The sequence below is a fragment of the Zonotrichia leucophrys genome, chromosome 11 (assembly GCF_028769735.1).
Source record: "Zonotrichia leucophrys gambelii isolate GWCS_2022_RI chromosome 11, RI_Zleu_2.0, whole genome shotgun sequence".
Lineage (NCBI taxonomy): Eukaryota > Metazoa > Chordata > Aves > Passeriformes > Passerellidae > Zonotrichia > Zonotrichia leucophrys.
The window spans coordinates 13,799,409-13,827,254 of NC_088181.1; the positions used below are offsets into that span (position 1 = coordinate 13,799,409).

General features: G+C 41.8%; 2 protein-coding genes across 3 annotated transcripts in view; one reads left to right on the forward strand and one right to left on the reverse strand.

Annotated features, from left to right (window-relative positions):
• C11H16orf87 (chromosome 11 C16orf87 homolog) overlaps positions 1-27,846 on the forward strand; it is a 51,251-nt gene that overhangs the window by 705 nt on the left and 22,700 nt on the right. Inside the window, exons 1-2 of one of the 2 annotated variants that reach the window (XM_064723431.1) lie at positions 5,727-5,799; positions 10,793-10,889. In XM_064723431.1, the coding sequence (XP_064579501.1) occupies positions 5,741-5,799; positions 10,793-10,889 (156 nt within the window). In that variant the 5' untranslated portion in view covers positions 5,727-5,740. Of the gene's footprint in view, positions 1-5,726; positions 5,800-10,792; positions 10,890-27,846 lie in introns of those variants that run through there. The other variant, XM_064723432.1, reaches the window with a different exon arrangement.
• On the reverse strand, positions 768-27,000 carry GPT2 (glutamic--pyruvic transaminase 2). The gene is made up of 11 exons (XM_064723425.1): positions 26,275-27,000; positions 16,164-16,253; positions 14,615-14,723; positions 10,946-11,079; positions 8,770-9,013; positions 7,964-8,043; positions 7,295-7,431; positions 6,431-6,605; positions 5,841-5,996; positions 4,728-4,840; positions 768-3,493 (listed from the first exon to the last, which is right to left on the reverse strand). The coding sequence occupies exons 1-11, from the start codon at positions 26,599-26,601 to the stop codon at positions 3,403-3,405; spliced, it is 1,656 nt and encodes a 551-aa protein (XP_064579495.1). The 5' UTR covers positions 26,602-27,000; the 3' UTR covers positions 768-3,402.

A 27,846-nucleotide genomic window follows, 5' to 3' on the forward strand; every position in this document is an offset into this window, starting at 1 on the left:
CCTGAGCCAGATGGGACAGACTGTGTCACTCAAAAGGAGCTGTAAAAAATCTGACTGACAATTCATAATAGAAGTATTTTGTATCAGACAATTTTCTTGTTTGTAAAACAAACAATGTACTCCACTTCCCACACCCCCCAAAAAAACCCTTCCAGACAAACAGGTAAGTGTTTCTGTTCCAGAAAACACTCAAAATCCTGATATAAAGAAAATAATATCCTGCTTTTGGTAGTTCTGGCATATGCATATATGTTTACAGAAGCAGGACTAGTTTCCCTTTCCCTAAATTTCGTTTTCTTTGAAATTACCAAACAAACACCACTAAAGTAATTCTGAGGTGTCACTGCAAAACTGACACCTCAGAAAGTGCTGCTCTGTAAGTTTAATCTCCTACAAGCCATGTAAGAAGCTTTTTTGAAAGGGAGCTGACAACACCTCAGCAAAGGTTTCAGGACACGGTTGATCAGCCTCAGCTGCCTGGCTGGTCCTCTCTGTGAAGAAAGAAGTCTGGCTTGCATGACTGCTGGTTACAACTCCTTACATTACAGAATTAATTATGAGCATAAACTTGCCTAAGACCATCTCTGTTTACAGTTCTGCTCTTGTAGAGAATAGTTTTGTGGTAGTAAGTTGGACAAATGTCAAGTCCATAAACTGGAGTGATGCAGAAATTAATGATCTGGTACGTGGGTATTAAATATTAGTAAATATTGGTTTGAACATGGCATTAAATGTGTCATAGTGCAATCCAGCTGGTGTTGCTCCAGTGACAGAAAATGGAGAAGTATTACCATTTTTTTAACATGTGCTTTATTATCTGGAAGTCTCATACATCTGAAGTACTGTTAGAAGGAGCACCTGGAGGAAGATCAAACCTAGAAGCATGCATTTGAAAGGAAGAATTGTCTGTTATTATTGAAATATTTCAAAGACATGGCAAACAAGCCTTTTTGTCTTAGGTTTACAGGATTGTTCCACAAAAATGCACATTAACCTTATCACAATACATACAAATATTGTGGATGGACAATAGAAATCACCACCCTTCCATATGAGATGCATCAAGAATAAATTGTTATCCCTTATAATGTCAGAAACAGAAAAGGCACCATAATAGAATGTTTAGAAAAAACTCAGTTTATGCCATTATATTTTGATTCAAAAGTGTAAGAATTACTGTCCTGACTTAAAACAAAAAGCCTTTCACACCTGTAAATTATCATTATAAACTTGTAAACCTTTACATTTTTTTCCAGAAGTATCAGGTGCAAATGCAAGGCAAATATAAAATCTATTGACTTATTAGATTACAAATACTACCCCATGAAAAAGCTGTAGTTACAAAAATATAAAAAATATTCTAACTCCCATTGTTAGATCTTAGTTTCAATCTACACTGCATTAAGAGTCCAAAGCCAGATCTGATTTGGACACATTCCTAGAGCAGGAAAGTGCTGTTTGTCTTATTTTCACATCATTATTGTGACCTCCTCCCACGGTTTTGCTCTCTGGGTTTGTTTTATTTATTAGTGCATATTAAGATGCCAAGTGCTGGGTGCTGGCAGGTTGTGTTTGTCAATGGATGTAGCAGCCCAAGTGCTCTCAGTGTGCTCTCCTCCCAGAAGTGCACTGCTCTGAGAAGGAAAACATCATTTTTTCTCCAATCCTCCACAGCAGCTTTGTGTAGCAGCCACGCCATTTCCATCTATAACCTGTGAGCCCTTGAGAGGAATAAATTCTTCTCACAGGCCTCAGCAAGGAGCTGTGGGAAGCTCAGGCCCTGCTAATGCTGGGTCACAGACAGGGGCTGCTGTGGCAAGGACAGCTCCTGGCAGCATCCCATCCTCCTCACGTGAGAAACTGGCACAGCTTTATCTGGATGGGGTTGCTCTAGCCCTTGGCTTTAGTAAGCTGGATCAGCACAGGCTGTTGGACCAGCTACAACAGCAGCCTCACAAAGTGCCAGTAGACATTACAATGAGTTTACTTCTAAATAATAACTTAAAATAAATGACTGCATTGAATGTGATATTCTTGATGAATAAGCTCTGTAACAGCTGAGCCTAAGCCTGACAAATGCTAATGCTTTCACATCTGAATAGTGAAAGCTCTGTTCCTTTAGCCCTTTATCAGAGCTAGCAGAAGGTGTCCAGCTTCCAGCTCTAGAGAAACAGAGGCTGTCCTTTGTTTTGCAGGGAAGCTGGCAGAGATTAGTGGAGTCACTCAGCTGTACTCCCAGATTGCCACCTTGTTCAGCTGGGCTTTGAGAAGCACTCAGGATCGTTCAGACAGCAGTAGGACTGTGGAAGATTTAAGTGTCAGCTGTACTTTCATTTTCTTTATGCTTGGTGTAAGACTTTTTCCTTTAAATCCCTTCCTCTTCATTAGAAATCAGCCCAGCATTTCTCCTGGTAACAACGTGTCAGTCTGTGCAAGTTCCAGCTGGATTTTGGCCAGCTCCAGGGGCTGTGGGATGGCTCCAAACAAATGCTCCCCACAGACAGAGTGGTTCTGAAAGGGCCGTGTTTTACCCTGCTTGAAAGGACACGCTGTACTCACATCTGCTTTGAGACACTGACTTACTCTGTTCCATGTGTATAAAAGATGTGGGCTAACAGGAGACTCCTGGAATTGCTATGGCAGGAAGTGTTCAGTGCTCTTATGCTGGAATCATGTGTTGAATAGCACAGGAAGAAGAAGACTGTATTCCTTATTATGTTTCAGTTTCATAAAAATACTGTTCAAGCAGACACCACGTTCACTCCTCTGATCAAAACTGTATATTCCATTCCAGCTGTGCTGGGATGGCAGGATTTCTTTTCAGCAGAATTTCAAAGGCATCTGCACACATCTGCTGAAGATTTTTTTAAATAAGCACACTGTCCCTGCATGCTTGATCAGGTTTGGAGAACACTTAACAACAAAAACAACAAAAGCTAAACCAAGCAATAACTATAATGCAGGAGTTTTGATTTTTGTTTAGTAGAATTTTAAGATGGGAAATAAATTCCTATCTAAACAATTGAACTTGGCATTTCTGTTTTGTAAAACAACCCACATGACAGTAGTAATTTTAAGGAGCAATTCCCTTCCCAACCTATTGAGTCAAAAGTTCACAAATGTAACTTTCAATCAAGGCACAAAAACATTTACTGACTCTTTCTTCTCACTGTTTTCTTCACATTCTTCCCCTTCCCCTTAAAAAAAAAACTTGGTGTAACAATGTCTTCTAGCCCAGACATAACTTTAATAGTCCAATAAGTTTTAGCAGTATCTGAGTCTGGTTCTATCTACTTTGAATTTAGTTGAATTAGATAAACAGCACATTCTCAGCACATCATTGTTCATTGTCTGCATTTGCCTTGAAGGGGAGGGGATGAGGGGGGAAAAGCCACAGTAGTTTCATGCATATTTTTCAAGAAACTTTATGTGGAAGTCTTTCACTTTCTCCAGTAGGATCTTCAGCTTCTCTACTGGAGGAAGAATGGTCATTCTGAAAAATAATATTTAAAGAAATAAAAAATCCAACCCATATTATCTTCAGAATCAACTAAACTGTGATCTTTGATCAATCTCAAGGCACAGCAAGTAAGTGTGTTAACATTAACGTTAACATCTTTTTGATGTTATTATCACTTTTTTTGTATTTATACTTTAATTGAACTATACTATTAAATTACAGCAATTTGTTTCTATTGGTTAGAAAGAGGAATTCAAAAACTGTTATTTTCTTTTAAGTGGTGTAGAAGATTATCACTAAGAAATAACAGCAATTCAGTTTCCACTGTTGGGCATTTATGCCAAATTATTCCCAGTTTTTTGAGCTTTAAGAGTTGTCAGTTACAAGCAAATGTACATTTTTTTCTTTAATTGAAACCTGAGTTCAGAAGCACTAGAAAAATGCAACATCCCATTCTGCAGGTTTTAGTTCCTTTTTCCCTTCTTCTGCACCCCCTGAAAATCCCATGGGGTGTGGGATTGCAAGGCCCACAGAACACAATGGCTTTCCCACCCTGGTGCAGGAATGGACTCTAGGTTTTCCCTGGATTCTCTAGGTTTCCCCAGGGGTCTGACCCAGCTGGCTGTGCTGCACCACTGCCAAGGCCAGAGGTACCCTCTGCTTTGTGGTTTCACACACAGAAACAGCACAGCACAGCGTGAGGAATGCTGAATTCTGTGACAAATTCTAGCTATCAGGGGCTTGGCTGGAGCAAAGTTCTGTTTATTGGAAGCAAAAGCAACAGTTTTGGTATTAGAATATTTAGTTCAACATCTTGTTTTGGTAAAGTTATACAGAGTGTTTAAGGAGCAGATTTATAGGGAAGATACTGCATTTTTCATGCAGTTTCTCCCATATGGAAACACAGCTTAACCCCTTCCTCCCCGCAAAAGAAGGCAGGGCAATTTTTGTAATTCCAGAGCCTGCTTTAAAATTAAAGTCTAAACTATTAGAATTGTTTGTATTCCTGGAGAAGGCATTTCAAATGCCGGTATGTAAAAACAGAATAAAATTATGCCAGCAAGCTGTGAAAACACCATAAAAACTTGTACAGCTCATCTAGCAGACCAGGTCTTTGACCTTGCTGTCAGTTCACAGAAACTGTCCAGTGGAAACTGAGACAACATAAACTGATATAAAAATCCTTGCATTTAATCAGAAGAGAAAGAACTGGGATGATACTTTGCTTACTACTGCTAATTTGCTTTTAAACAAACAGAAACTGTACCTGAAATGGTAGGTTCCTTCTCTCTGGCCAAATCCACTTCCAGGTACAACACATATTCCAGTCTCTTCCAGAAGTTTCATGCAATAGAACATATCAGGTGCCATTTTGTGAGCCTAAGGGAATGGATGCCTCAGAATTATTGAAGTCAAAATATTCCTAATATATAGAATTTCATGATTGCTTTTTTCCCCCCCTGAAACCTAATGTTACATTATTAGTTTCTTATTCAATTTCCTAAGGAAGATGAGGAACAAATGCTAATGGTGCAGGTCACACTGAATTAACTAACAGCACTTCATGGAGAAACAGGACTGAAGAATTTACACAAAATCTCACTTCAAAAGAAAGGGTTTAAGTAATTTTGTTATTCCCCTTGACTTGCTTGTAACTTTTGTCAGAAGTCTGAAAGTTGTACTTGGAAAAATCTAAGGCACTGACATTTGATAAGATTAAATTAATTTGGGAACTGTGTGTTCCAGTTCTGTTGGCAGTTACTATTTTTTTCTCCCAGAATAATCTGCTGCCTAGGAAGTCCCCTGATTAATAACTATGAGAGGTTCCTAAATATGTACAGGTTATATACCTAATCAAATAAGCAGCTGAAAAACAGCCCTATTTTTGTTCTCAGCTGTGCTAATAAAAATGAATATTACAAATTAGGTTTCAGAGCTCTACTTGGGAACAGAAAGACTTATCATTTATTAACACAGGTTACTGTCCCAAAGGCAAAAAGGTGAAATTTGTAAGGAAAGCTCCAGCCCTCCTTCCCCTTCCTGGTGAATGGGGCTTCTCTTGTAGGGTCAGCAGCACATTGCCACTCCCACATGCTGGTCCCCTTAACCCAGGCAAGGGCAGCAATTTGCAACTGCACAGGGCCAGCTACTTGTGTGACTTTAACACCAACATCCTTGGGGACACTCAGCCTGGGAGCCTCAGCACTGGGATGAAATGATCTGTTCACTTTTCCTCTCTCCAAATAAAGGTCATGTCATCTTTCAGATCATACACAGCCCATGAAATACTGCTTTTGTTCTCCATCTCTGGAATCAAAGTTCATCATTGGAAGTGGCAGGTGAGAGGAGGTTGAAATGGATTGGGGTGAGAATCACTGACCTTTGCTTCCTCAATGGCTTTGGAAGGAATAAAGATCCGAGGGAAAGCGTACATGGCTCCTTGAAGGGGGTTGCAGTGAACTCCTGGGATCTTGTTAAACATGTCTTCTGTTAGTTTGGCTTTTTTGGCAAGATTGTTCAAAACAGATTCCTTCTCCTGTTTAAAAGGAAGGTGTTCAGTTGGACACATTTCAAGTAGCAATAAAAACACCAGGAGAAATGATGATGTTTCAAAAGGCTCTCCCCAAATGAAACACTGGTGGGGCTTTGCTGAGCTGTTAGAGCAAACAATGTTCTAAATTCCAGTTGTGCTTTTAAAAACAGCAGTGCAAAAAGGCTTTAGCAGGGTACAATTACAGTGCTGCAGACAGACAATAACCAGCAGAAGTCTCTATCTGTGTGCTCTCTTTTTACAGTCTCCTTCCTCAGCATCCCTCCTGGCTCTTTTGAGAGACCATCTTAATTGAACTTTTGATTTGACTTGATAGGAGAAACAAAAGAAGACTCTTTGGTCTCTGTGCATAATTTGAATTCCCAGTACTTAGGGTAGGTTTGTGAAATGCACAAAAGAACAAGCATGTTATTGCTGACCTTTATGAACTGTGCATAAGATTCTTCTCCAGGTACTGGAGGATTCACCACAATATCCATGGCTGCTTGTCCTGAGACTGGAGGGCAAAGGCGAACAGAAAGCAGCTTAACGAGCTGTCCTTTGATTTCTGGGTGCAAGTTTATGACCTCCATGTAACCTCCTCTGTAGCCACATCTGTTGCAAAGTGAACAGAAGAGATTGGTTGACTTCAAGTCTATAAATACAACAAAACAATGAAAATTATTACAGAAGTAGAAAGACAATTGATGAGAATCTCACAATAGGTAAGATACAGCTTGTTGAAACAGCTGCCACACTGACATGGGTTAAGATGGAGCTGCATGACATGTCATTAAGTCCTAGTATCCCATAGAGAGATAAAGGTGGACAGGCAGCTTCCCTGGTAGGCAAGTTAACAATTAACATGGATCTTTAATCTTCAGAACAAGAGCATATGGCTGTAGCAGCATACATTTAATAAAAATATTCTTTTTCTTCCATGTCCTCCTCCCCCCCAAAAAAAACAAACCCAAACATTTGTAATATCCCAGTGATTATTGAGCTGTTCCCTTGAATGTTGGAGGCCAATTTTCCTTTATCACAGGTCCAGATTGGGACTGTAGGATTTCACCTTTTGGGACTGAGGCATTAGGTGTCTGAAATAAATACGCTTATTATTTGGTACTTTAAAAACCACTGAGTTAATCCATTACTCTGTGCTTGTTTTTCTTTTCTTAATAGTCTTTAGTTAAAATTAATAGAGGATTAATTATGGTGGATTACCTTCAGGTCAGTAATATGAAAGCGCTGTCCCACCAGATTAATGAGGAAGATGAAATAAAAAAAAACTAAATCAGACTTACTCGCCCATGTATCCCTTAGAGGTGGAGTGAAAAGAGGCCAGCTCAACATTGTTATAGTACTCGGGTCCCATCTCATACAGAATCTTTTTGAAGGAATGAAACTGGCATCCTTCAGAGTACACATTGTCCTGGTAAACCTGAACAGTCAGAAGACATTAATGTGCTCTGTTCCCCCAACTAAGGACAAAACACGGCCTTTAGAGAGGCAGATCTGAACTGAAGAAACAGTCCTTACACTCAAACTTCAAAGCTGTTAAAAGACACAAGGTTCTTTGTTGAGTATGAGTTACTGTAATGATACTTTTTATCTGATGTGACCACACTCAAAGGCTGGGCCTTTGGAGAACAGCGAGCTCCTTTGGATGATTTAACCTTTACTTGTATGTTTGAATTGATTTTCCTTCTTTTTCTTCCATTTGAAGTGGTCTGAGCAACACATAAGTTTTTAGGTCTGTTCCAGCATCCCTACACTTTCTAGTTCAAACCCAGATCAAGTCACCTTTTATATTGATCCTTTGATATTAAGAATCCTGCATGTCTCTACATGTCTTAATATGATAACAGAGTCTGTTCCCTGTACTTAAGAAATACCACTGCCACCATGGAACAAATTGTACCTCATATGAGTACCCTTAGCTGTGCTTTTGAGAGAACAGATTATTTCATTACCTCATCAGCCAGAAGAAAAAGTTTTTCTTCCCATGCAAAGTGTATCACATCTTCAATGCACTTTCTGTTTTGCACCTGTCCTGTAGTTTGATTTTTAAAGCAAGAAGAAAGTCAGTGGAGTGTACACATACAAATCTTTTCACCCACACCTACTTAGATTACCAACTTTTTAAGAAGATATCCCTCGTCCTCAGAAAAGTGCTATTGAACTCTAGCATTCAGTTCACTAAACATGAAATCAAGGAACACCTTTGGAAGAATTATGGTACAAGGTAACTCTCAAGCAAAGGGAGTGTGAGATACAGTACTCAATCAAGGACTGACTGAGAGTACTCTGTGTACAGCTAATAATTGTAAATGCTCCCATGCATGATGGTGAGGAGGGAGCTAGCTTCTCACCAATCAACTCAACCACTCAAAAAGCGAAATTCTGAGGGAGGCTTATCACTGAGTTCTGAGTTACTACGGTCATTGCCCCTCACAAGCCAAGAGGCTACAGGCCATGCCAGAGGCAAGATCTTTCCTAAAGACCAAAAGTGACCAAAAGTCATTCCACAGGTCTGGAAAACTTCAGTGGAAGCAGCAGCTTCAAATGGGATCCTGTGAAGTGAATCTGCTCCCTCCTTTCTGGAGTTCCAGGACACTGAAAATATGTTTCTAAAAGTAAAGTCTGTCCTACTTAGAGCACTGATCTCTGGAATTCAGCTCAACATATTTAGTATGTACTTAGGATTTGCCTGCAATGTCAAATGAATGAAAAAGAAAATGGTCTTAAAACTCCTTCATTAAAGAAAATTCCTACAGACCTGTGGGATTTCCAGGGTTGATGATGCAGAGGACCTTTGGGTTGCAATATGCCTTAGCTTCATTCAAGGCACGGCGAAGTTCGTTCACATTTAGAGCCCAGCAATTTTCTTCATCCAAGTAGTAATTCACCTGGATAGCATCCAGTTCAGAGATGGCTGCTGAGTACAAGGGATACTGGGGAATAGGAATCATCACTCCTGTTCGGGATTTGCCCCATCCTGAGATCAGGATCTTTAAAATTGCCTGGAAAAAAAGTAGGAATTAAAAAAATAAAAAAGGTCATGCACCAGAATTAATAATATTCTCTGGAACCAGTTATTAAACTTCCTTAAAAAGTGTAGAGTTAAGGTGGATTTCTGTCCTAGAAGCAGGTAGTCCAAGAGAGTTATTTATTTCAAGTTGTTACTGGCTGAGTGAGGACGGTCTAAGCTTAATGGAATCCTCTCATGTCACAACTTCCAAAGACCATGCCTGACCAACTACAAAATTTAGGAAAAACATTCTGAGCACAAGGCTAGAGGGCAAGTTGGAAACAGGAATATCAAGATCATTATTTTTTTGCTGTGCCCTGTTGTAAGCAAAGAAGCTTTAGCTAGTTCTTGCTTATTGCCTTCCATTCATTTTATCTCATTAACCACAAGAGACCAATAAATAAAACCAGAAATTAGAACTGGGGCCCATGCAGATTCTCCCTTGCAACAGAGAAATCTGTTTTACATCAGGAGCAATTATGTTTTCATTTTCAAGTAACAGAACAGACCAAAGTCTGCATGACTTGGGATGGAAATAGAGTCATATGTAGCTTATGCCCAGAAGATACAGGCAGAAAGGTAATGTTTGTGCTAGGGTCAGTCCGGATAATTTCCTTGTGCTCCATGTCTTGTGATGTGGAGGCTTTTTACATGGGAGTTAAATAAAACAGCTCACAAGGGGCAGGAAACAGAGAGATTTCTTGCCTTTATAACCACATGAGAACTCACAGGTGCAATCAAAGCAAGCATCCTTATCAGCATGTAATTGGCATCTAAACCCAAAAATATCTTTTCTCTCAGCAGCAGTATCCTTTGGTTTCTTTGTGGTTCTAGTACAAAATCTGCTGTTCTGTGCCTCCCATCACATACTCAGCTGCTAAGCTAATGATTTATAATCAACATAATTTTGTACCCACCACGAGTTTAAAAATACCAAGCATCCAAAACATATAATCAGGACCAAATGCATATTTAAAAACTCCTTAACACCCTCTCTCCCCTGAGGTGTGAAACAATAGTTGTTTTATCTTTAGAAGGGCCAAAGAATGAGTTGTAGCGCTGGCCTTGCATCAGCGGTGCAATCAAATCGGCACGATGCAGACCAGCTGTGCTGTGCTGCCATTCCTGACAAGCTGCCAGTGTCAGAAACTCCGGAAAGCCAATTGCCTGCAGAGCCCTGGGGAGCCGCTCCTGCCGGATCGCTGTCATTCTGAGCTCTGCCACTAGATGTCCTTTAGAAATCCACCTTCCCCAACACGCTGCCAAAGGCTGCCCTCCTTGGAGCCGAACTGCTGCTGCGCTGTCAGGAACTGTGTCTGTGCAAAGGAGCAGCCTGACAGACACTGGCATTCCTGTCTTAACTGAATAACTTATCAAACTTATCTTTGAACCTTGGTTGAACCCAAACCCTGAAGTTTTTCTCAAACAAACTAAAATACACAAACAGAAACAAATCTTTGGGATTTTCACTGGCATTGATCTGCACTAGCAGAGTTTACACGGAAGAAGAGCTGAGAGTCCTCACCTTTGAGGTTCATTCTCTCTTCCCTTTTCCTTTGACTGATACTCTCTAACCTTCAGGGTTTGTGTGTCTTAACCACTGAGAACAACCATTATTTAGTCTGAATGCACTGAATCTTCTACATTTATATTTAGGCACCTGTAGCTCATCTCATATTACCTCTACAGAAAGGTACAATTTAATGTATGCTAAGAGACTCTGCACACACTTCTTAGCTGGCTCCTGACATCCACACTGGTTTGTTCACAGGATTGGATATTCAATGCATATGGCTTCCTTGTCTGACAGACCAAACTCCCAGGACTTCATGAGAACCGAGGTTCATCAGGGATCTGTATTTGCAGAGGTAAGTGATAAGATACAGTTTGTACCAAGAAGGAACAGGTTTCATTTAGCACTTACAGAAATGCCATCGCTTGCCCCGGTGGTGAGGTAAATGTTATCTGGGTCTGCAGGAACTCCTCCATCTCTTCTCTCAATATATGAAGCCACATCCTCACGGATGCAATTTATACCTTGACTGGCAGTGTAGGATCCTGTGAAAAATACAGGATGAGATGTGAATTGAGTGCAATGGACATCAGATTTTCTGTTACTAGCAAAACTCCTGAGCTGGTATTGGATGGAGTAGTTTGTATATATGAGCCATATTTATATGGATCCCCAGGATGGGTTTCCTTTTTTTCCATGCAGTAGGAAAGGGAGCTGGTTTGTTCATAGAGCAAAAGGATTAATTTGGAAGAAAACAAATACAATAAACATCACTAAAATACAAAAATAACATACTGTATTGGTAAAAAGCATGATTTCAAGCCTACTTTGCAAACTGGGACAGCAATCCCATTTTTGCTATCTTTCAGTTGCTTTCTTTATGTTGGAAGCACTCTTGAACGTAAACAAACTCCTATTTAAATAATGGGAACAAGGAACAGACGTAGCATGTGCAATAGAAAGGAAAATAATTTCTTTTCATCCATGATAAATAGAAGGGTTTTATTTGCAACATGAAAATAACATATTATTTTCTCCCACAGTCTGAAACCAAAAAAAATCCCAAACTGCTTCTCTCCTTCCCCCACAACATCTCCCACAACCACTTTTCAGCAGAAGTGTCTAGAATCTCCCCAGTCTCATGTGCAGTTTACAGAGCACAACTAATAATCATAAATAAAAGGAGATGTTAGATGCCTGTGTGCATCGCTGCCAAGAATGTGCAACAAACAAAGAGTAAAAATATGCCTAGGTCAAGGTGAGGAATGAATTCAAGCTATGAAGCTTAAGACTGATGGACAAAGAAGAGACAAGTGTACATCTATTTCAGAACACTGTCAGGAAGCTGCAGAATCTTCTTTGCTTGTTGGGTGGAGTGGAATAATTATGCCTGACTTAACTCTTATCACTCTGTTATCTGCTAGTAGTCTGCCTGGTAGGACCTCTGTGAAAGCATGATTTAAAAAGACAGAGAACTTTTGCAAGCACTGCACAATTGCATGGGATAAAATGGTGATGCAGGGCACAGAGTTCCCTGATGTCCCAAACATTTACTTTTACAGGACTAGAAGGTCTATTGGGTCTGTACACGGGTGTTTGACCACAGCCAGGAGGATGCTGTTAAAGGAGGAGAACAAACCTAAGCTGTCCTTCTGTCTTGTGCTCCATTGGGTGCTGAGTCCTGCCACTCTGAGGACTTACAGAACATTTAATTGCACTGTACTTCTACACTGACTGGTACTCAGTTGATGGCTTTGACTAGAACCCGTGTTTGCACTGTGGGATGCAAATAAATAAACCCAGCCCAAAAAGCTGCATATATGATGTATTTTTATATATGGGAAGGATGCCTCAAATGCCTGGAAAAATATTCCAGTTATCCCACATGCAAAGTAAGTGGTGTCAGTAGAATCCCAGAGTGTCTGGACACAAGAGTAGTTGAGGACTCATCTGAGCCTTCAAACATGGCCTGGGAGTAGTGAGACTCAAAATCATCAGTAGGGTTTTGCTAAATGGATGTTCATTGGAAGAGAGGGCATTCTAGGTCACTGCCTGAGGAAATTTCATATTCATATTAACTTTACAATTAATACCTTTAAATAGGCTGATGTAGATATGAGTGCAACACTTCAAATGACTTTCACCCTATGTAGTGATTCCACCTTTGTGTTGGATTGACTAACTTGTTGAAAAATAAGGTTTTGAACACAACACAGTGAGGCCAGTTTTTCATCTTTGCTTTCTCACAAGAAAGGCAATTTCTCCTTCTCAGCCATGAAGAGAACAGCAGTAAGTTGTCAGACTACCAACAAAGTGATGGGGGTGACTTCCACTCAGCTGCACATCTCTGTGCCTCTAGCTGTGTGTTTTGGGAGGCTGAACAGAGGCTGATGAGCTCCAGAGGCCAAGAGGGGCTGACACACCTTACTGGAGCCAGGGAGGGTGGACAGGGGGCAGAAACCAGTACAGCACATCAGTAAAGTCTACAGTGCTTTTAGCTGTCAGGAATTTAGAGGTACAGTTGTTCTTTCAAATTTCAAAATTAAAAAACATTTAGAGTCCAGAATCCAAATTTAGCCACTGAAATGAACAGTGTGAATTCAGAATTATCATCTTACTTGACTACTGCAATTGTTTTAGGCCTACTTCCTCAGAATCTACTGAGCAAACAGAAATTATGGGAAATATGTGATCTTCTGAAAAAAAGGAACACATTTCTGAAATATTATGCAAGACTGAATTCTTTATAACACGGGCTTGTGGTGTCCCATGCCACCATGACCTTAAGGGGAAAGGAGCACCAAGGGGTCAAGACTGCTCATTCTGAGAACTCCTTCCACATCCCTAAATTAGACAATCGTTACAAAGAAAGACTGAGTCAAAATTCAAATGTATCCCCAGCAACTCCTACGTGCCAACAGTACTATGTGGATTTATTGTTCCAAAATAAGACAGGAAAGGGATCCACTGAGCTAGAGGAACTTGTCAGTTTTGACAATGTGTTTTTAATGGTCTACATTAAAAGACAAACCAATACAAAGATGGTGAGGATAAAACACATTCTGTATTAGGCTGTGTTGTCAAGCTTGAAATGCTGCTAATGCAATCACTGTTTATGCTTTGTTTATTTTATAAAGTTTCATAGCACCTACTCTCAAAATATACCAGTGCAAATAGGCACTACAATCACAAAGATTAAGAAATATGCCAATTGCTGTAATACGTCCTCTGAAATGTGACTGTTTGCCTACTTGAAAGAAGGTAAGTGTGCCAGATTCTTTGCTGCACCCAGCAGCTGTAGCAGTAGAAATTCTCATGGCATTTGCCAGGTACAGGTAGGCAGCACAGTCACTAGATGAGAAAGAAATTCTCTTCCATTTCCTTTCTAATGAATATGCAAAGTTTGTGCTTATGTGGATATGACATGTGCACTCTTGTAGGAACAGTGGTTGAAGAACAGAGCTCTCTAGTTCTTTCAAGAGTTACTTTACCTTGGAGAAATAGAGCTTTGACACCTTCAGTTAAAACTATCTCAGCAAGGGGAAAAGACCTTTGTAGAGGATTATCACCTTGGTACCTGAGTTTCTGATACCCCAGAAAACATACTTGAACTGATGGTTCAAAATTAAGTGTGCACTGGATCAGCTGAGATGGACATGTATTGTTTGCTGACATCAGCATTACAGGGACAGTGGCTCCTTGGCAGAGAAAAACTGGAGAAGGTAAAAACTGTAAAACCCTCCACCTAGTCTTAGTAGGAGACACAGAGCCCTGGATTAAGAGATGTCATACCAACAGAACAGCCTCATTAGTACTCTCTGCTACTTTCCTGGCACAAAATCCCTCAGCATTCCATTCAGAGTTGTACCTACATGTTATTGTGGCAAGAGCTCTATAGGTGCATGACCCTCACCCTCTCCTCTGGGACGAAAATTCGTCCCATTGGTCACCACCTGCAGGTCACACTGCAAACCTGCCCCCACCAGCTGCAGATATTGAACCAGCTGTGTTTTCCTAACACCAGAACAGCTGCAGATACTGAACCAGCTGTGTTTTCCTAACACCAGAGCAGAGCCTTACCTAAGCTGTTTCCTCCACAGCCCTGCAAGATCCGCCTGGCGCGCTTTTTGGCGTCCTCAGGAAAGCTGGGGCTGTCCAGCAGGTTTGGGTATGTGCACAGGGCCACCACCTGCAGTGCCAAGAACATGTCAATTGGCCACTTCTCATTAGTTATTTTAACTTAGTTAACTTTATCTTAACTTTCCTTGGAAACGAAGATCACAAATACTGGCTAATTTAAAACAAAGGTTATTGATGAAGAGTTTGCCGTTGTTTTTTTTAAGGGTTGTTCTCACAGAAGAGAAAATATCTTATCAGGTTCCAAGTTAACCTGATAAAAACAGTTCTAGAATTATTAACTATTTTTATTACAGACAGTGAAGATTCCAGGTGAGCTAAGCATAGTGCAAACACAGTAAAGCACAGTTAACTATTCCTTTGTTATCTCTAAGCAGCTCTATCCTCCACACCTTGTGTATTACTAGCCCACTTTTATTGACAAGAAATCAAGAATTTAAATATGGAGCAGAACTGAGAAATACAATCACATTTTGAAGTCCTAGTGGCATGTTCTAATAATCTTTCCCCAAAAAAACTTCTAGTTCTTACTGATTTGAATTAGTGGGAAATATTTAATGAAAAAAAGAAGTGGTCATATAGAACATAGTAAAAGTAGAAACACAACCCAGCAGAATTAAGTTAATGAAGGAACGCAAGACACAAAGAATTGAGAGGTCTCTCTTGAGATCAGCTTAATTTATTCCAGTCTCTCTCATTTTTATGCTTAAATGGTGTAATGTGGACAGACTGTTATCATCTTGTGGGACAATGACAATGAATTAATCCATGTGTGCACACAGTCATGGGGAGAAAGGTAATACATTTGAATAATTTATAAGAAGCTCAGGTCTCCCTAGTTTGCTGCATAGCTTGATTTTATAACCTCATCATCTGGACCCTCAGCTTGACAAAGCTTCAGTTTGTCCTGGAACTCTCTGAATTCACATTATTATAGACAGAGGAGTTTACATGAGGGTGTGAGGGATGCTCAGTAAATAAGATAATACTCATTTTAACCTTATTTTTGTTTTAGGAATAATATACAAATATGAATCCTGTTGTAATATTTTCTAAAAGTTAACCTACCAATTAGCTTGCCCAGAGGTAAAAGGTGCAAAATGAGACACAGTACAAGTAGTTGAACTCAGCTACGTGCAGATTTCAAAGTATGCTCTCAGATGAAGAAAGGCTTTTGTTTTTTTCTTTACAGAGAACCACTTCCTTTCTTGAAGAGCATTATTGATAATGAATGTGCTGACTGATAACACAGAAGTGGCAGGAAAAAGTGTGGGTGGGGAATGATATGGGAACTAAGGAAAGCTACTGTGTTAAAAGAGGACAACCAGCAAACAATAGGACTTTGGCTCAGAAATGAACATTTACAATTCTTTACAAAAGAACTATTTTAAGCCTAATTGCATCTAGAGAATCAATTATACTAATACCTATATCAGACAGCTTTAAGGCATTCTAATAAAAAATGAATAATAATATTTTATAGTAGCCTTACCTGACGGAGGAAGGTGATTGGTCTCTGTCCCATTGCATGTGCATCTCCAATGTTGGCTTTAATCACTTCAGTAAAGGGTTTTTTGATTCCCTAGAAAGGGATCATTCAGAATGTTTTGTTAGGGCTGTAGCAGAAGATTCTTTGATTCTTTTTTAGCATCTGTCATGTGGCTGTAACAGCTACAGTGTTTAATGTAAAGCTTAATGTATTTCTTATACAACACTGCCAGGAAATCTTAAATGGTTTACAGAAATTTTGTTGACTGTGACACATTTTTAAATGATAGGCTGGCTTTTATTTTTCTGCTAGCTGCAAGTAAGAGACTGACTTGGCTGGAAACCACTTATTGAAGAAGAAAAGATGAAAAAAAAGGCATTTTGAGTTGTCAGTATTAGAGCAATTTCTTTGAGACACCTAAGGGAGGGATGGATCAGTCAAGAAGCTAAAAAGACTTGAGGATATTTGAGAAATATCCACCAATAAAAGAAACCTCAAGACCTTTAGTTCTTTGAGAGTAAAAACAAAGTGCTTATTTATTTTAGATTAAGTATCCCTTGTATGATGACCCCACTTTTCCATATAGAGATGTTTCACAAAATATATCCTAGTGAGGTTCTTTATGATAAACAAAAGTGCTAAATAACCACCATGAATATTTAAAAGCTTCCTAGTCTCCAAAATCTGAACAGACAGCTATTTTTCCTGTGAGAAACTGAATACCTCATGAGAACATAGCGAAAGAAGTTAATGAATGTTGATTAGCAATCACAGCTCTTTAAAAAGCAAAATAAAATAAGGACTAGGCACTGACTGATTGAAAAAACCACCAGTGGTTTAAATAAAGATTAACTGAAAGTAAAGGCCAACATTACAGGAAGAATAAGTGAGAGAGGCAATAATAAATTTAGAGTTGTTCTAATGTATATTTCAGAGGTAGTAGGGAGGCATCCTAACAGTGACAGAATTGTCAAGTGGATTAAGGAACTGCAACATCAGACTGATTAGTTTTCTGTAGAAAATTACCTATAACAACTTGCACTGGGTATGGACTCAGAAAGCCTCTTCCTGGTCCATGTATTTACAGCCAATTACTGGATTTGGATATAAAATATGTAGCTGGCAAGCCTGAACTAATTTCTGCTTTTCCACCATGGACTATGGTGGTGGACTTCAATGGCAGCCCAGAAGCCAGATGTGGAAATAACAATAATACAAGTAGTCAGCAGGGATACAGATCCCCAGGTATGCCAGGATTTGGAGGTTCAAGGCTGCACAATCCCCAGTACCCCCCTGGATGGATCCAGTCCATTGTATATTTGAGAGCCTTTGGGGGCTTTCTTTTAAAAGTAAATATGTAGTTAGAAATGGCATTAGGACCAGACAATTGGGCTTACATGATCCTGATTCAGAGGGTCAATTTTATATGGCCTTACATTTAGCAGTAATTGAAAAAAAAAAGTTCACTTAAAATAATTGAAAGTGACACACTGAGTCCAACAAGTAATTTGCTTTTATGCTTGTTGATCTAAGTGAGCCCCCAAATTAAGAGCTGCATTTCAGCTCTAAATAAAAAATTAGATATAGGGATGCTGGATAGACATTACACTTATCTGAGGCTGAAGTTTAGTAATTTATGAGTAATGTAAACAGCTAAAAATGTGTGCTCTTCAAGCTATCTGGGGCCCACTGACAGCACAACACAGTTTCATTCTAATCACAAATAAGTAGGAAGAGAAAGGTGTATGTAGAAGAAGAACAAATTCCATTTGCTTGAGATGAAGAAAAATTCCCATGTATTTTGGTTGCATTTGGTCATTATAGCAAATTGAATCGGTTTTCACTAGATTTGCAAAGTAATACAAATCTGTTAAGGAATACGGATGATATTTGCTTTGCCTAAAGTTAGGCAGTCTGAGAAAATAGCAACATGAAATAGAAATACTCCGATTTATTAGATTAAAACCAAAACAAACCAACTCCCTAATAATAGAAATACCTTACATTAGACTAATTAGATTTTTTGCTCACAAATACTATTTAAAGTGCTCTGCAATTTAAAAGAAGCTTCTTTGGTTAGTGAAATGCTGAAAGGTACCTGGCATTTCATAATGTACTTTTGCAGTTTTTATGGTGGTACAGCCTTTAAAACAAAGGTAACAGACCTTTTTGGTGCCTGTGTCACATTTATCATAAATAATGTTGGACCTTATTAGCACTGATTCCATTTATATCTTTACTAGGGCCAAACTCAGTGGTTTTGCCATCACTGCAAGTATAGGATCATCACCCACTACACAAACCCCACACTCCCTTTGCTTCTCACATGATGGATCTGGAACAAACAGCAAACCATACACAATAGTTCTGTCACCATCAAATCTGGTTAGAGAAGGAATGCTGCATTTTCTGTGTGGTACACACAGCTCCCACTTGGGCTTAAAGGCCCATGGTTCTCTAGACTAATTTGTAATTCTTGATCTCAGCTACAAGAACTGTTGTCTTTTTGGTCTTTCAAAAGAGAAATGCTTTTAAATAACTGGAGTATTTTCCTTCCCTGACAATGAGTTAATTTCAGCTTTAGAATTGTCTTCATGAGACTTGTTGTATCCTCTCCTAGTGAAATCTGTACAAAAATTGCTATAGCCACTTAGTATTTTTCTATTACTTGATTTCCAGTCTCTCTATGAAAAAAAAAAAAAAAGGAGTATCAGAAGTTGCTTAGATTTAGTATAGAACAAATAGTTCTAAACAAGTTCTTAAACAAATCTTTAAAAGTTCTTTAGGACAAAAAGTCCCATCTTACCATTTCAAAAAGAAGGAACAGAAAACAACAACAGGCAAGAACAAGTGCTAAATGTTAATGGGTCAAAGTCCCAAAGCAGGGCTATCAGGAGCTGGCAGCAAGGGGAGTCTAGACAGGGCCTGAGACTGTGCAGATGGGCTCAAGGCAGAATCCTGCTCAGACCCTTCAGACAGAGCAGCATCAGCCACCAGCTACTTGTGTCAAGGCTTCTCCTGGGGTGATGGGGGTGGGTATCCAAGGGGAGGGCTATGCCAAATACTTTTTGGAAGGTCTGTGGAAAGATCTGTATGAAAGGAGGAAATGTGAATGGGATGTTGATAACCTCAGTATCAAACTGTAAAGCAGCAGGAAAAGGGCTGCAACAGGTCATGGGTTTATTTCACTGCAGAAAGCTGAGCAGTCTTTAACCATGTCAACAACACACTTGAGCTGAGACAAGTTATGTCCCTGCAAGCCAAGGAACACACAGAAGGAGCAGGAACTGGGTCACTGGAGTTGTTTTGCTCTCCTCTGGGGATCCCCAGCACATTTGCAGTGCCATGGCCTCTGTCTGGGTGCAGCCAAGGTGTGCTCCACAGGCAGCCTGGCTGCACTGAAACAGGCAGAGCTCTGCAAAAGGGAAGCTTGCATAACAGGAGCTCTAATAACAAACTCGTGAGCAGCAAGTTCCAGATTGATTCTCCTGCCTTGTGAAGAGGGTATAAACCACATCAAGGAGCAGAAGGAATGCCCAGCCCTACAAAACAAGCTGTGCCCCAGCTCCTGCCTTTGGCGGCACCTCACGCTGTGCTCACAACGTGATTCAGCTTCAGCTTGGAGCAAGACCAGGCTCCTGCCACTCCTCTGACAGGGGCAGCAAACACATCCATGATAGTAGCCCTTTTTTAAAGCTGGAGAAGCTATCTTTCACCTCCACATGTAAAAGAGAAAATATAAAAACATATACTATATTTAGTAGCCATCTTCTGGATAATGAAAGGATTTTACTGGAATAAAAGAATCTTCCAGGATTTGGAATATGCTCTTTGGAAATTACTTCCTTCAACTGTTGCTTCAGTCTCTCTGCTCTTTTTAGAGGAAATGCATCTTTTAAGAAACCTGATGAAACCTGAAGCAAGCCAGACACAATCATTCTAACAACTGTATCTAAATATCACACAAAGTTGGGAGAAGGGATTTTTATACATGGAGTAGAATTCATTGGCACAAAGTCAATAGAAATCTTTATGCAGTTAACCAGGTTTGGGGAAGTCTCCTCTTCCCCTAGGCATCCCCAGAGCCTCAGGAAACCCACCAGGAAAGGAGAACAGTATGAAATGATGAGCTGTCTCTCAAGGAGAGTCATGATGGAAGAGGTGTTGGGAGAATTACTTGATCAAAGAACCAATGTGATGCCAGAACATACAGCACCCCAAAGAACTACCATGAGGGCAATGCCCTGCTTTGTCTCAGGAGTTTTAGTGTACCTGGAGGTTCCCTTTACAAAGGGACCATCTGACAGTGCTAGCAAACTGCAAAATACCACTGTGCTCAGAAAGAGTAAAGAATGGTCCAAACTGACCTGACACTGTCTTAAATCTTCAGCAAATTTCAAAGGAAAGCCATCACTCTGGGGAGAGCATGTGTGGATTTGGTAACGGCAATAGGAAAGAATTGAAAAGAGTTCCCTTGAGGAGGCCACAAAGATGTGAGCTGCTTTTAATCCCAGAAGAGAACTGTGGTATTACAGCTATTTCTGAATTTCAGAATTTGCCTGCTCCTGGCTGCTCCCAATTGTTTCATTTTCATTGCCATGGCTTTGTGCCTCCTCTTGATGGCTATCAGGCAACAACATCACACTATGAAACACTGCAATATTTCCTTGAGACTGCTTTTGCTGTGACTTGCACAAACAAGCTCTACAATCAGAGCTGGCAAACCCAAACATTTCAGCATAGCTGAGATCTATGCTGTAGTAGCCAAGTTACTTGCTTGCTTTTTTCTCTCCTCCTCTCAAGAGACCAAGAAAGCACTGCCCAGAGGCCCTTAACTAATAGGGACCTGAAGACCTGAATTAGCATTCCAATCTTTTTATTAAAACAGCTCACAGCAGAAAAATAAACCTGACCTGCTTACCATGGAGTAAGGCTTTGAGTTTGTATTATGCTTGTGTAATTCAAGCTGACACGAGCTGTTTTGGGGAGGAGGGAGAAGGCAAATTCTGGATTTTGACTTAAAATGGCAGTGATGACTTCCATGCCTCTCATATCACATGAGAAAATCAGTGGGGCTGACCATTAATTGGCAGATCTGATTCAGAGATTACAGAACAGGACCTGTCCTCAGGTTACTTTTTCCTGACACATTGATCAAAGTGGGTTTGCATTCAGAATTTTTGCCTATATAGATAAACCACTAGATTTCATAACAGAATTAAATGACAGAATTAAAATAATGCTCATTAGAAAGTGATTAGACATTAAGACCCTCTTAACTTGGAGAGTTACTGGAAAAGGTCTATTTTAGAATAAATTTTGCTAATGTATTCAACCAGAAAATATCAAAAACTGGATTCTGTGGGTTGGGAGCTTCTGAAAATATGATTTTGATAATTGTGCTCTTGAAACCAGTTTTCTTTCACCTTCATCTGCAGTAGTTTTTGGCATCTTAAAAACCATGGGTTTTACTAGAGATTCACTTATGTATGCAACATGTACAGACAACTGAGGAACAACAGTTCTGTCTTAATGAGGTCAGATGCTCTTGCCTGGAAGATACTTCCTTCGTGTGCACACAGTCACGTATTCAAAGCAGAAAATTATAGGATGGTAATTTAAGCTCAACATCTTTCATTACTGGGTGTACCAGTCAATCTTGTCTCTTTTTCTTGGCATGTTAAATTCTATTTCTGCATGTCATTGTCTAAATTGTGTTTTATCTTTCCAAAACTCCCAGGGACACAGTCAACTCACATTCACAATTAAGGCTGGATTCTAAGTCAGACTTTTTTCTATTCAATTTAAAAGTCTGATGAATTAGTGAGGGGAAAAAAAGAAAAAGCTCTACAGTATTTTAATCAAAATACTTTAGCAGAAGCTGCCTGAGACTTCAGTTACCTAAGCAGAAGGATTTTGATAGTTTTATTGTCTAAATAGCAATGTAGGGAGTGAACAAGTGGCTTGAATAAACTTGAAACAGGAACCTATTTGCAATAGTTATGCAAATGAAAAGCGTGGGCACAGGAGATGAATGTACAACCTTTTGCTGTAAAGGTAACAGAAAAATAGGGCCTTCAGTGTATAGAAAGTGTATAATGCCAGTGAAGGCCCATGGCTCCAGGCCCAGGGTCGGGATGTGCTACCCACCTGTGCTATCTGAAGGAACTCCCTACATGCTACCAATATATCCCTGCACAGCTTCCCTCTCCCCCTTTCCACACTACAATTCCCTTTCACAGCCTGAAAGTTTGGAAGGACCTTGTGTGCCTTACACTGGGCCAGGCCCCGTTTCCAATGTCACCTGGGCTGACCTGTGGATCCTGAAATGCTGTTTGATTTGCACACACTTTGCCAGGAGATGTAAGGCAGCCTAACCTAACACAGAACTTGACATTATGTAAAAGACAATCAGGAACTGGGGAGAAAAGGAGTGTATAAGTGAAATGTCACAGTAACAGATATGAAGGGATTTTCCACAACAAAGTCAGTTGAAATTAGCATGAATGCAAAGCAACAAATCAGGTATGTGTCCTACTTGGGTAAAGATAAGTTAGTTTGTCATTACTGATTAGGTAAAGAGAAGGGCTGTTCTCAGACCTTGTTTTATTCCTGCATTGAATTTGTATTCAGGAGCAAATTTCTAGTCTGAAATGTAATTAAAGTCAATACTTGATAGAGTGGCCATTTGTTAGCAAGTCTATACAAAGGGGGTAGAAAAAGGTATTATTTGATAGAGTTCTATTTAGAGTGTAATCATTTATTAAAATATGCCTGTGCTCTAGCTTTAAAAAGTTGCCAGAAACACCAAGGAAAATGGTTGGAATTAGTTCTTTCTGTCATCTTAATAAGTCAGAATCAGCTAATTGCTAGCAATAGCAAAAAGGAAGAGAAAAGGGGTTTTCACTTTCAAAGCATGAATAAAATTTCAAAATTCTGAAAAAAGGGCTCAGGAAAGTAATCCAATCACTGATTTTGCAAGTGATTTCCATCTTGAAAGATCAAACTCCTGATTTTCTACCTAGATGAATACAGGACACAAGCCAACAAAACTTGTGAAATCCAGGTACAGCATGCCCCACCTGTATTGGGCAATCAATCTTAATCTGCTTTAATTTAAGTGACTATTTTACTAGTCACTTACATTGGCTTAGTCCCAGGCACGAGAGCTAAAACTAATGCCTCACTTTTATTTGTTCTTTTAAGGAATATCCCTTCAGTTGTCCAGTCAGAGACTTCTTGAGTAACATTTCAGTCCTTATTTCTGTGTGCACTGGGGAGTTACAGCTCCTGTTGTGATCATTTGCAGTTAATACAGAGAAGCAGCAAGTGCCAGAGAGAATAACAGAGGAGCTGCTGGTTGGGATCTGAGACAGCAGAACAAACCTCAAGGAAGATGAAAGCTTACACTGTGCAAACAGCTTCAAGTAGCTGTTTTATAGTCTCCATAACAGCTCTATGAGCATTAACAAGTATGAAGAGTAACCAAATGGAACCAAGTTTGAACAGGGAGAGCCTCTATCACATCTGATTATATACAATGGCTGCTGCATTTAGGGTGCTTTTAGTTCAGAAACAAATCACCTAAAGGCATCTGGGCAGAAGATGATAAAAGATTTACTGCCATTGCTTCACCCCTGCCTGTTCTTGTTACCCCCAGCCACTGCAGTGCTTCCACCTCACACCAGGGAGCCTGTGCTCTCCTGCCTGTGCAAAGCTCCTTCCCCACCAGATGTAGAAGAGTGTTATGGGGCAATTCTTGCTGGTAGTGAAGAGTGGCCGTGGATCTAGAGATGCTTTGGAATATCTCCTTCCTCTTCCCTGAAGTGGCAACCACTCCATCCTCTTCCCATTATCCAGCAGTGTAATTCTGCTGGCAGTGCTTGGCCTAACCCTGTGAGCTAAGGTTGAGAGGGCTGGAAAACGCTGTACAACTTAATAAAAAGGAAACAAAGAAGTGCCATTGATGTGTGAGCACACAGAATTAAATTTCAGACACACACACACAAAAAATAGACAATTAGATAACCTATAATACTTTACTTATAAGGAACCTAGGTATTACTCAACACTGTATGCTTTAGCAGACAGCTTGATTAAACAAGAGAATGAATAACAGTATTTTTCTCAGAAAAGAGGAATGAGTAACTTGAGAAGTGTGGAAGCAAGTAAAGGATTTCTACTGAAGTTGATTAGTGTTCTCTGCAGATACAGTCTCAGCTTTTGCAGTAATGCTGTCCTCTTTCCCTGCCAGCTGGGAGGTTTGTTTGCCTTACTTGTGTTAAAGCACAGTCACCTCTAGGAATGCTGGTAGCCATTATCAATGGCAAACATTATTTCATGAGACTGGTTCCCGGAAAAAAAAAATTAAATGGAAAATGCCACATAAGTAAGCACAACACTAAACTGACAGAAAAATCTTTTAATAAAGTGAATGCCAATGATTTGCTGTTATAGTTTTTCAAAAGCGCACAGTAGATTATTCTTTCTGCCAGTGATTCAGCTGGTAACTGGAGTAAGCAGGGGAGCTGGGAGGAGTTTGTGAAGGGCCTTTTATATTTGTTTTGTCAAGTAATATCTCCTGCTCTGTGATGTTAACTTGAAAACAAACACAGTGAGAACACTGGAAGATTTTATACTCTGGAAAATACATCCACTAGGGAACCTAGTTGCATAAACACAATGACACCTTTATAAACAAGTTTTGAGGCGAAAATCAAAACAGATGTTCCAAAATTAATTCTTCATTACCATTTTTAAGCTTTAAAGTGAAATTCTAAAAAAAAAGAAGCTATTTGTAATAATTATTGAGTTAGACATAAATAGTTGATGCATATACTACAGTGAACTGAAAACAATGTTTCACTTTCTAAAACAAGGGGAAACAAGTAACACTAAGACCAGACAATCGCCAATTTACTCTCATGGTTAGAATTGCTGTAGCACGTTTTTGTTCAAAGCACTTTACATGAACTAATGAAAATGGTCTTGCAGTACCTGTAATAAGGCATTAGAAAGACTCTCTAAAGCAGTGACAGCATGGAATAATATCTAAAATGACAGAAGAACTACTCTGCCAGATGCTTCATCAAAACAAAAATGTGCGTCCTTGTGATGAGAGGGGAAGCTGTGGTTTGAACAGCAGAGGCAAAAAGCCATGTCTGTATTGCTAAGGGTTTTTTGTTATCTTTTGTTTCAATACTCGAGGAATAAGAAAGAAATATGAAGAGCAAAATATAAGCACTGACTGATTTGGATGCTTTATTTAGCACATACTGGCCCAGACCCTTAGGACCTGCTTTATTATCTGATCCGCCAAACAGAACCAACCACCTACAACTTTGGGCAGCATTACTGAGTGCCTGTGCTCTGAAGGTTTGTCCTCGGGCACCTCAACTTTTGCAGCTAAAGAAAAAAGGAGCATTCTCGGTGATCTCCTTGGAGAATCCAGAGCAGCGCTGGGTGAGGCAGCGGAGCAGTGCCTGGAGAGCCGGGCCAGCTCACCTGTCAGGAGCCCGGTGCCTCCTGCCCCGGCCAGGGCAGGATCTCTGAAATCCTCACGAAGGACTCAAAGGCTCTATCAGTATGATGAAAGCTGGTCACTCACCCCCTTGTATAACACAAAGGACACGGGATTGCAGCAAGGGGTCAAAGCGGCCGGAGAAATGTAAACACTGCTTTATGGGGGTGTCCCGTATCTGCCTTAGGCAGCCAGTGACACAGGATAAACAGTAGCCGGCCAGCGGGTTCCTTTGTTTCGTGCCTCTGCCGCCTCCCGTGGGAAGGGGCGCGGGGCCGGGGGTGCCGCAGCGGAGCGGGCCCGGGCACAGCGCGTCCGGCCACGGCTCGGGGCACCAGAGGGATGGGGAGAACGCTGCTGTGCTCCGAGAGTTTTTAACTCGGTAGGAAGCCCTGCAGCGGCACTCGCGGTGCCTCCCGCTTTCCCGAGGCTTCCACACGGTCACGTCTCAGCCCCGCGGGGTGTCACGTCCCCGCCGAGCCCCGCGACATCCCCAGCCGGGAGCGGCGGCGGAGGAGCGCCCGGGGCAGAGCCGGTGCGGCTGCGGGAGCGCGCCCTGCCCCGTCCTGCCCCGCCCCGCCGCCCCTGCCTCACCTTCCGCAGCTCCTTCTCGATCTCCCCGGCTTTCAGAACGATGGGGCCGCGCACCGCGTATTCCACCGCCTTCACTTGCGGGTTCATGGACTCCAGCGTCAGGATCTTCTCCCTGCTCGCCTTCTCGTTGATCTTCACGGCGGAGGCCTTGGCAGCGCTGCTCCAGCGCACCGTCCCCTCCCGCCGGGGACCCCGCGGCTGCCGCCCGGCCGCCAGCGAAGCGGCGCAGCGCAGAGCCATGTCCGTCCTTCCGCCCCGGCAGCCCCCCGGCCCGCGGCCGCACAGCCGTGCCGCAGCTTGCCTGGCAACCAAGACAAACCGATGCATGGTCCTTCGGGTAGCTCCCAAAACCAGATGAAGGATACAAGTGCTGCGGATCGGTGTGTTTTGTAGTCGGAACCGGGCGCTAGCCAGATGCAAGCGAGCAGGAGGTGCGGTCGAAATGCCGAAGGGCTGGCACAGTTACACGTACACGCTCGATCCTCTCATGTCCAGATCCCGCAAACTTAGCTGCAATGGATACAGCTGATCTTGCAGCGTTGCAATGCCACCACAGGAGCAGAATTAGAAATAGGAACCACCATTGCATCCGAATAGCGCTGCAGCCCCCTGCCGCGACAGAGGTGCCCGCGCTAGTGCTCTGGAAGAGTCCCGGGCAAACCCATCCTTTTCCCAGCCGGCGCTGGCCCCGGCCCCGGGGCGTGCTAAGGTGTGATTGCACCAGCCGGGCTGCGGGCGCGCTGCCTGCCGGGGGCTGTAGTCCCGCCTGCGCCTGCCCAAGGCATCAGGTGATGGGCAGAGAACTACCGCACCCAGAGGCCTCCCCGGGCCGCTCCCGCATTGTCTGCAGGGCGGGGCGCGCTCCCGCTGCTGGAGATGCGGGGGGAACCGGGGTCAGGGCAAGTGCGGGGGATTTTCCTAAGGAAACGGCAGAGCCAAGTGTTCTCGGTGCTGGGGAGCGCTTCGTTGCCGCTGAAGCCCGCGGTGCCTCCGCCTGGCCGCGCACAGAGCGCTCCCTTTGTCTGCGTGTGCTTTTCTGCCCTGGGTGTGAGGAGCGCAGCGTTGCCCACGCTGGCTCTCCGCTGTCCGTGGGGGAGAGGCCGCCTGCGCTGCTTTGGCAGCCGGCGTGAGGCTGGCAATGCGGGGCGGTGGGCTTGGGAGTGGCAATGCGGGGCGGTGGGCTCTGCGCTGGCAGTGCGGGGCGGTAGGCTCGGGGGTGGGCTCAGCGCTGGGCTCGGCCGGGGCTCGGTCACCTGTTGCGGGGCTGCTGGAGAGCGGCTCTAGAGCCGGGCAGGCAGCGAGGCTGAACGAGCGCCAGAGCCCCGTCCCTCACCCTGTCACCCTGCCAGGGGAGCATTTGCTCCTGATCCTTGCCTCCCGCAGGAACAAGCCAGTCCTCTTTCACAGTTTCCTCATTGTTTCCAGATGATGAAAATGTTTTTATCTCCCGGGTTCAGTTCAGCTTTCATAGCAAATGACTGGAGGTCTGCCATGAAATACAACAGCAGCAGAATTCAGGGGGGAGAGAGGTAAATGCTCTCTCCTTGCTGCCCCTGGGCAGGAGAAGGCCTT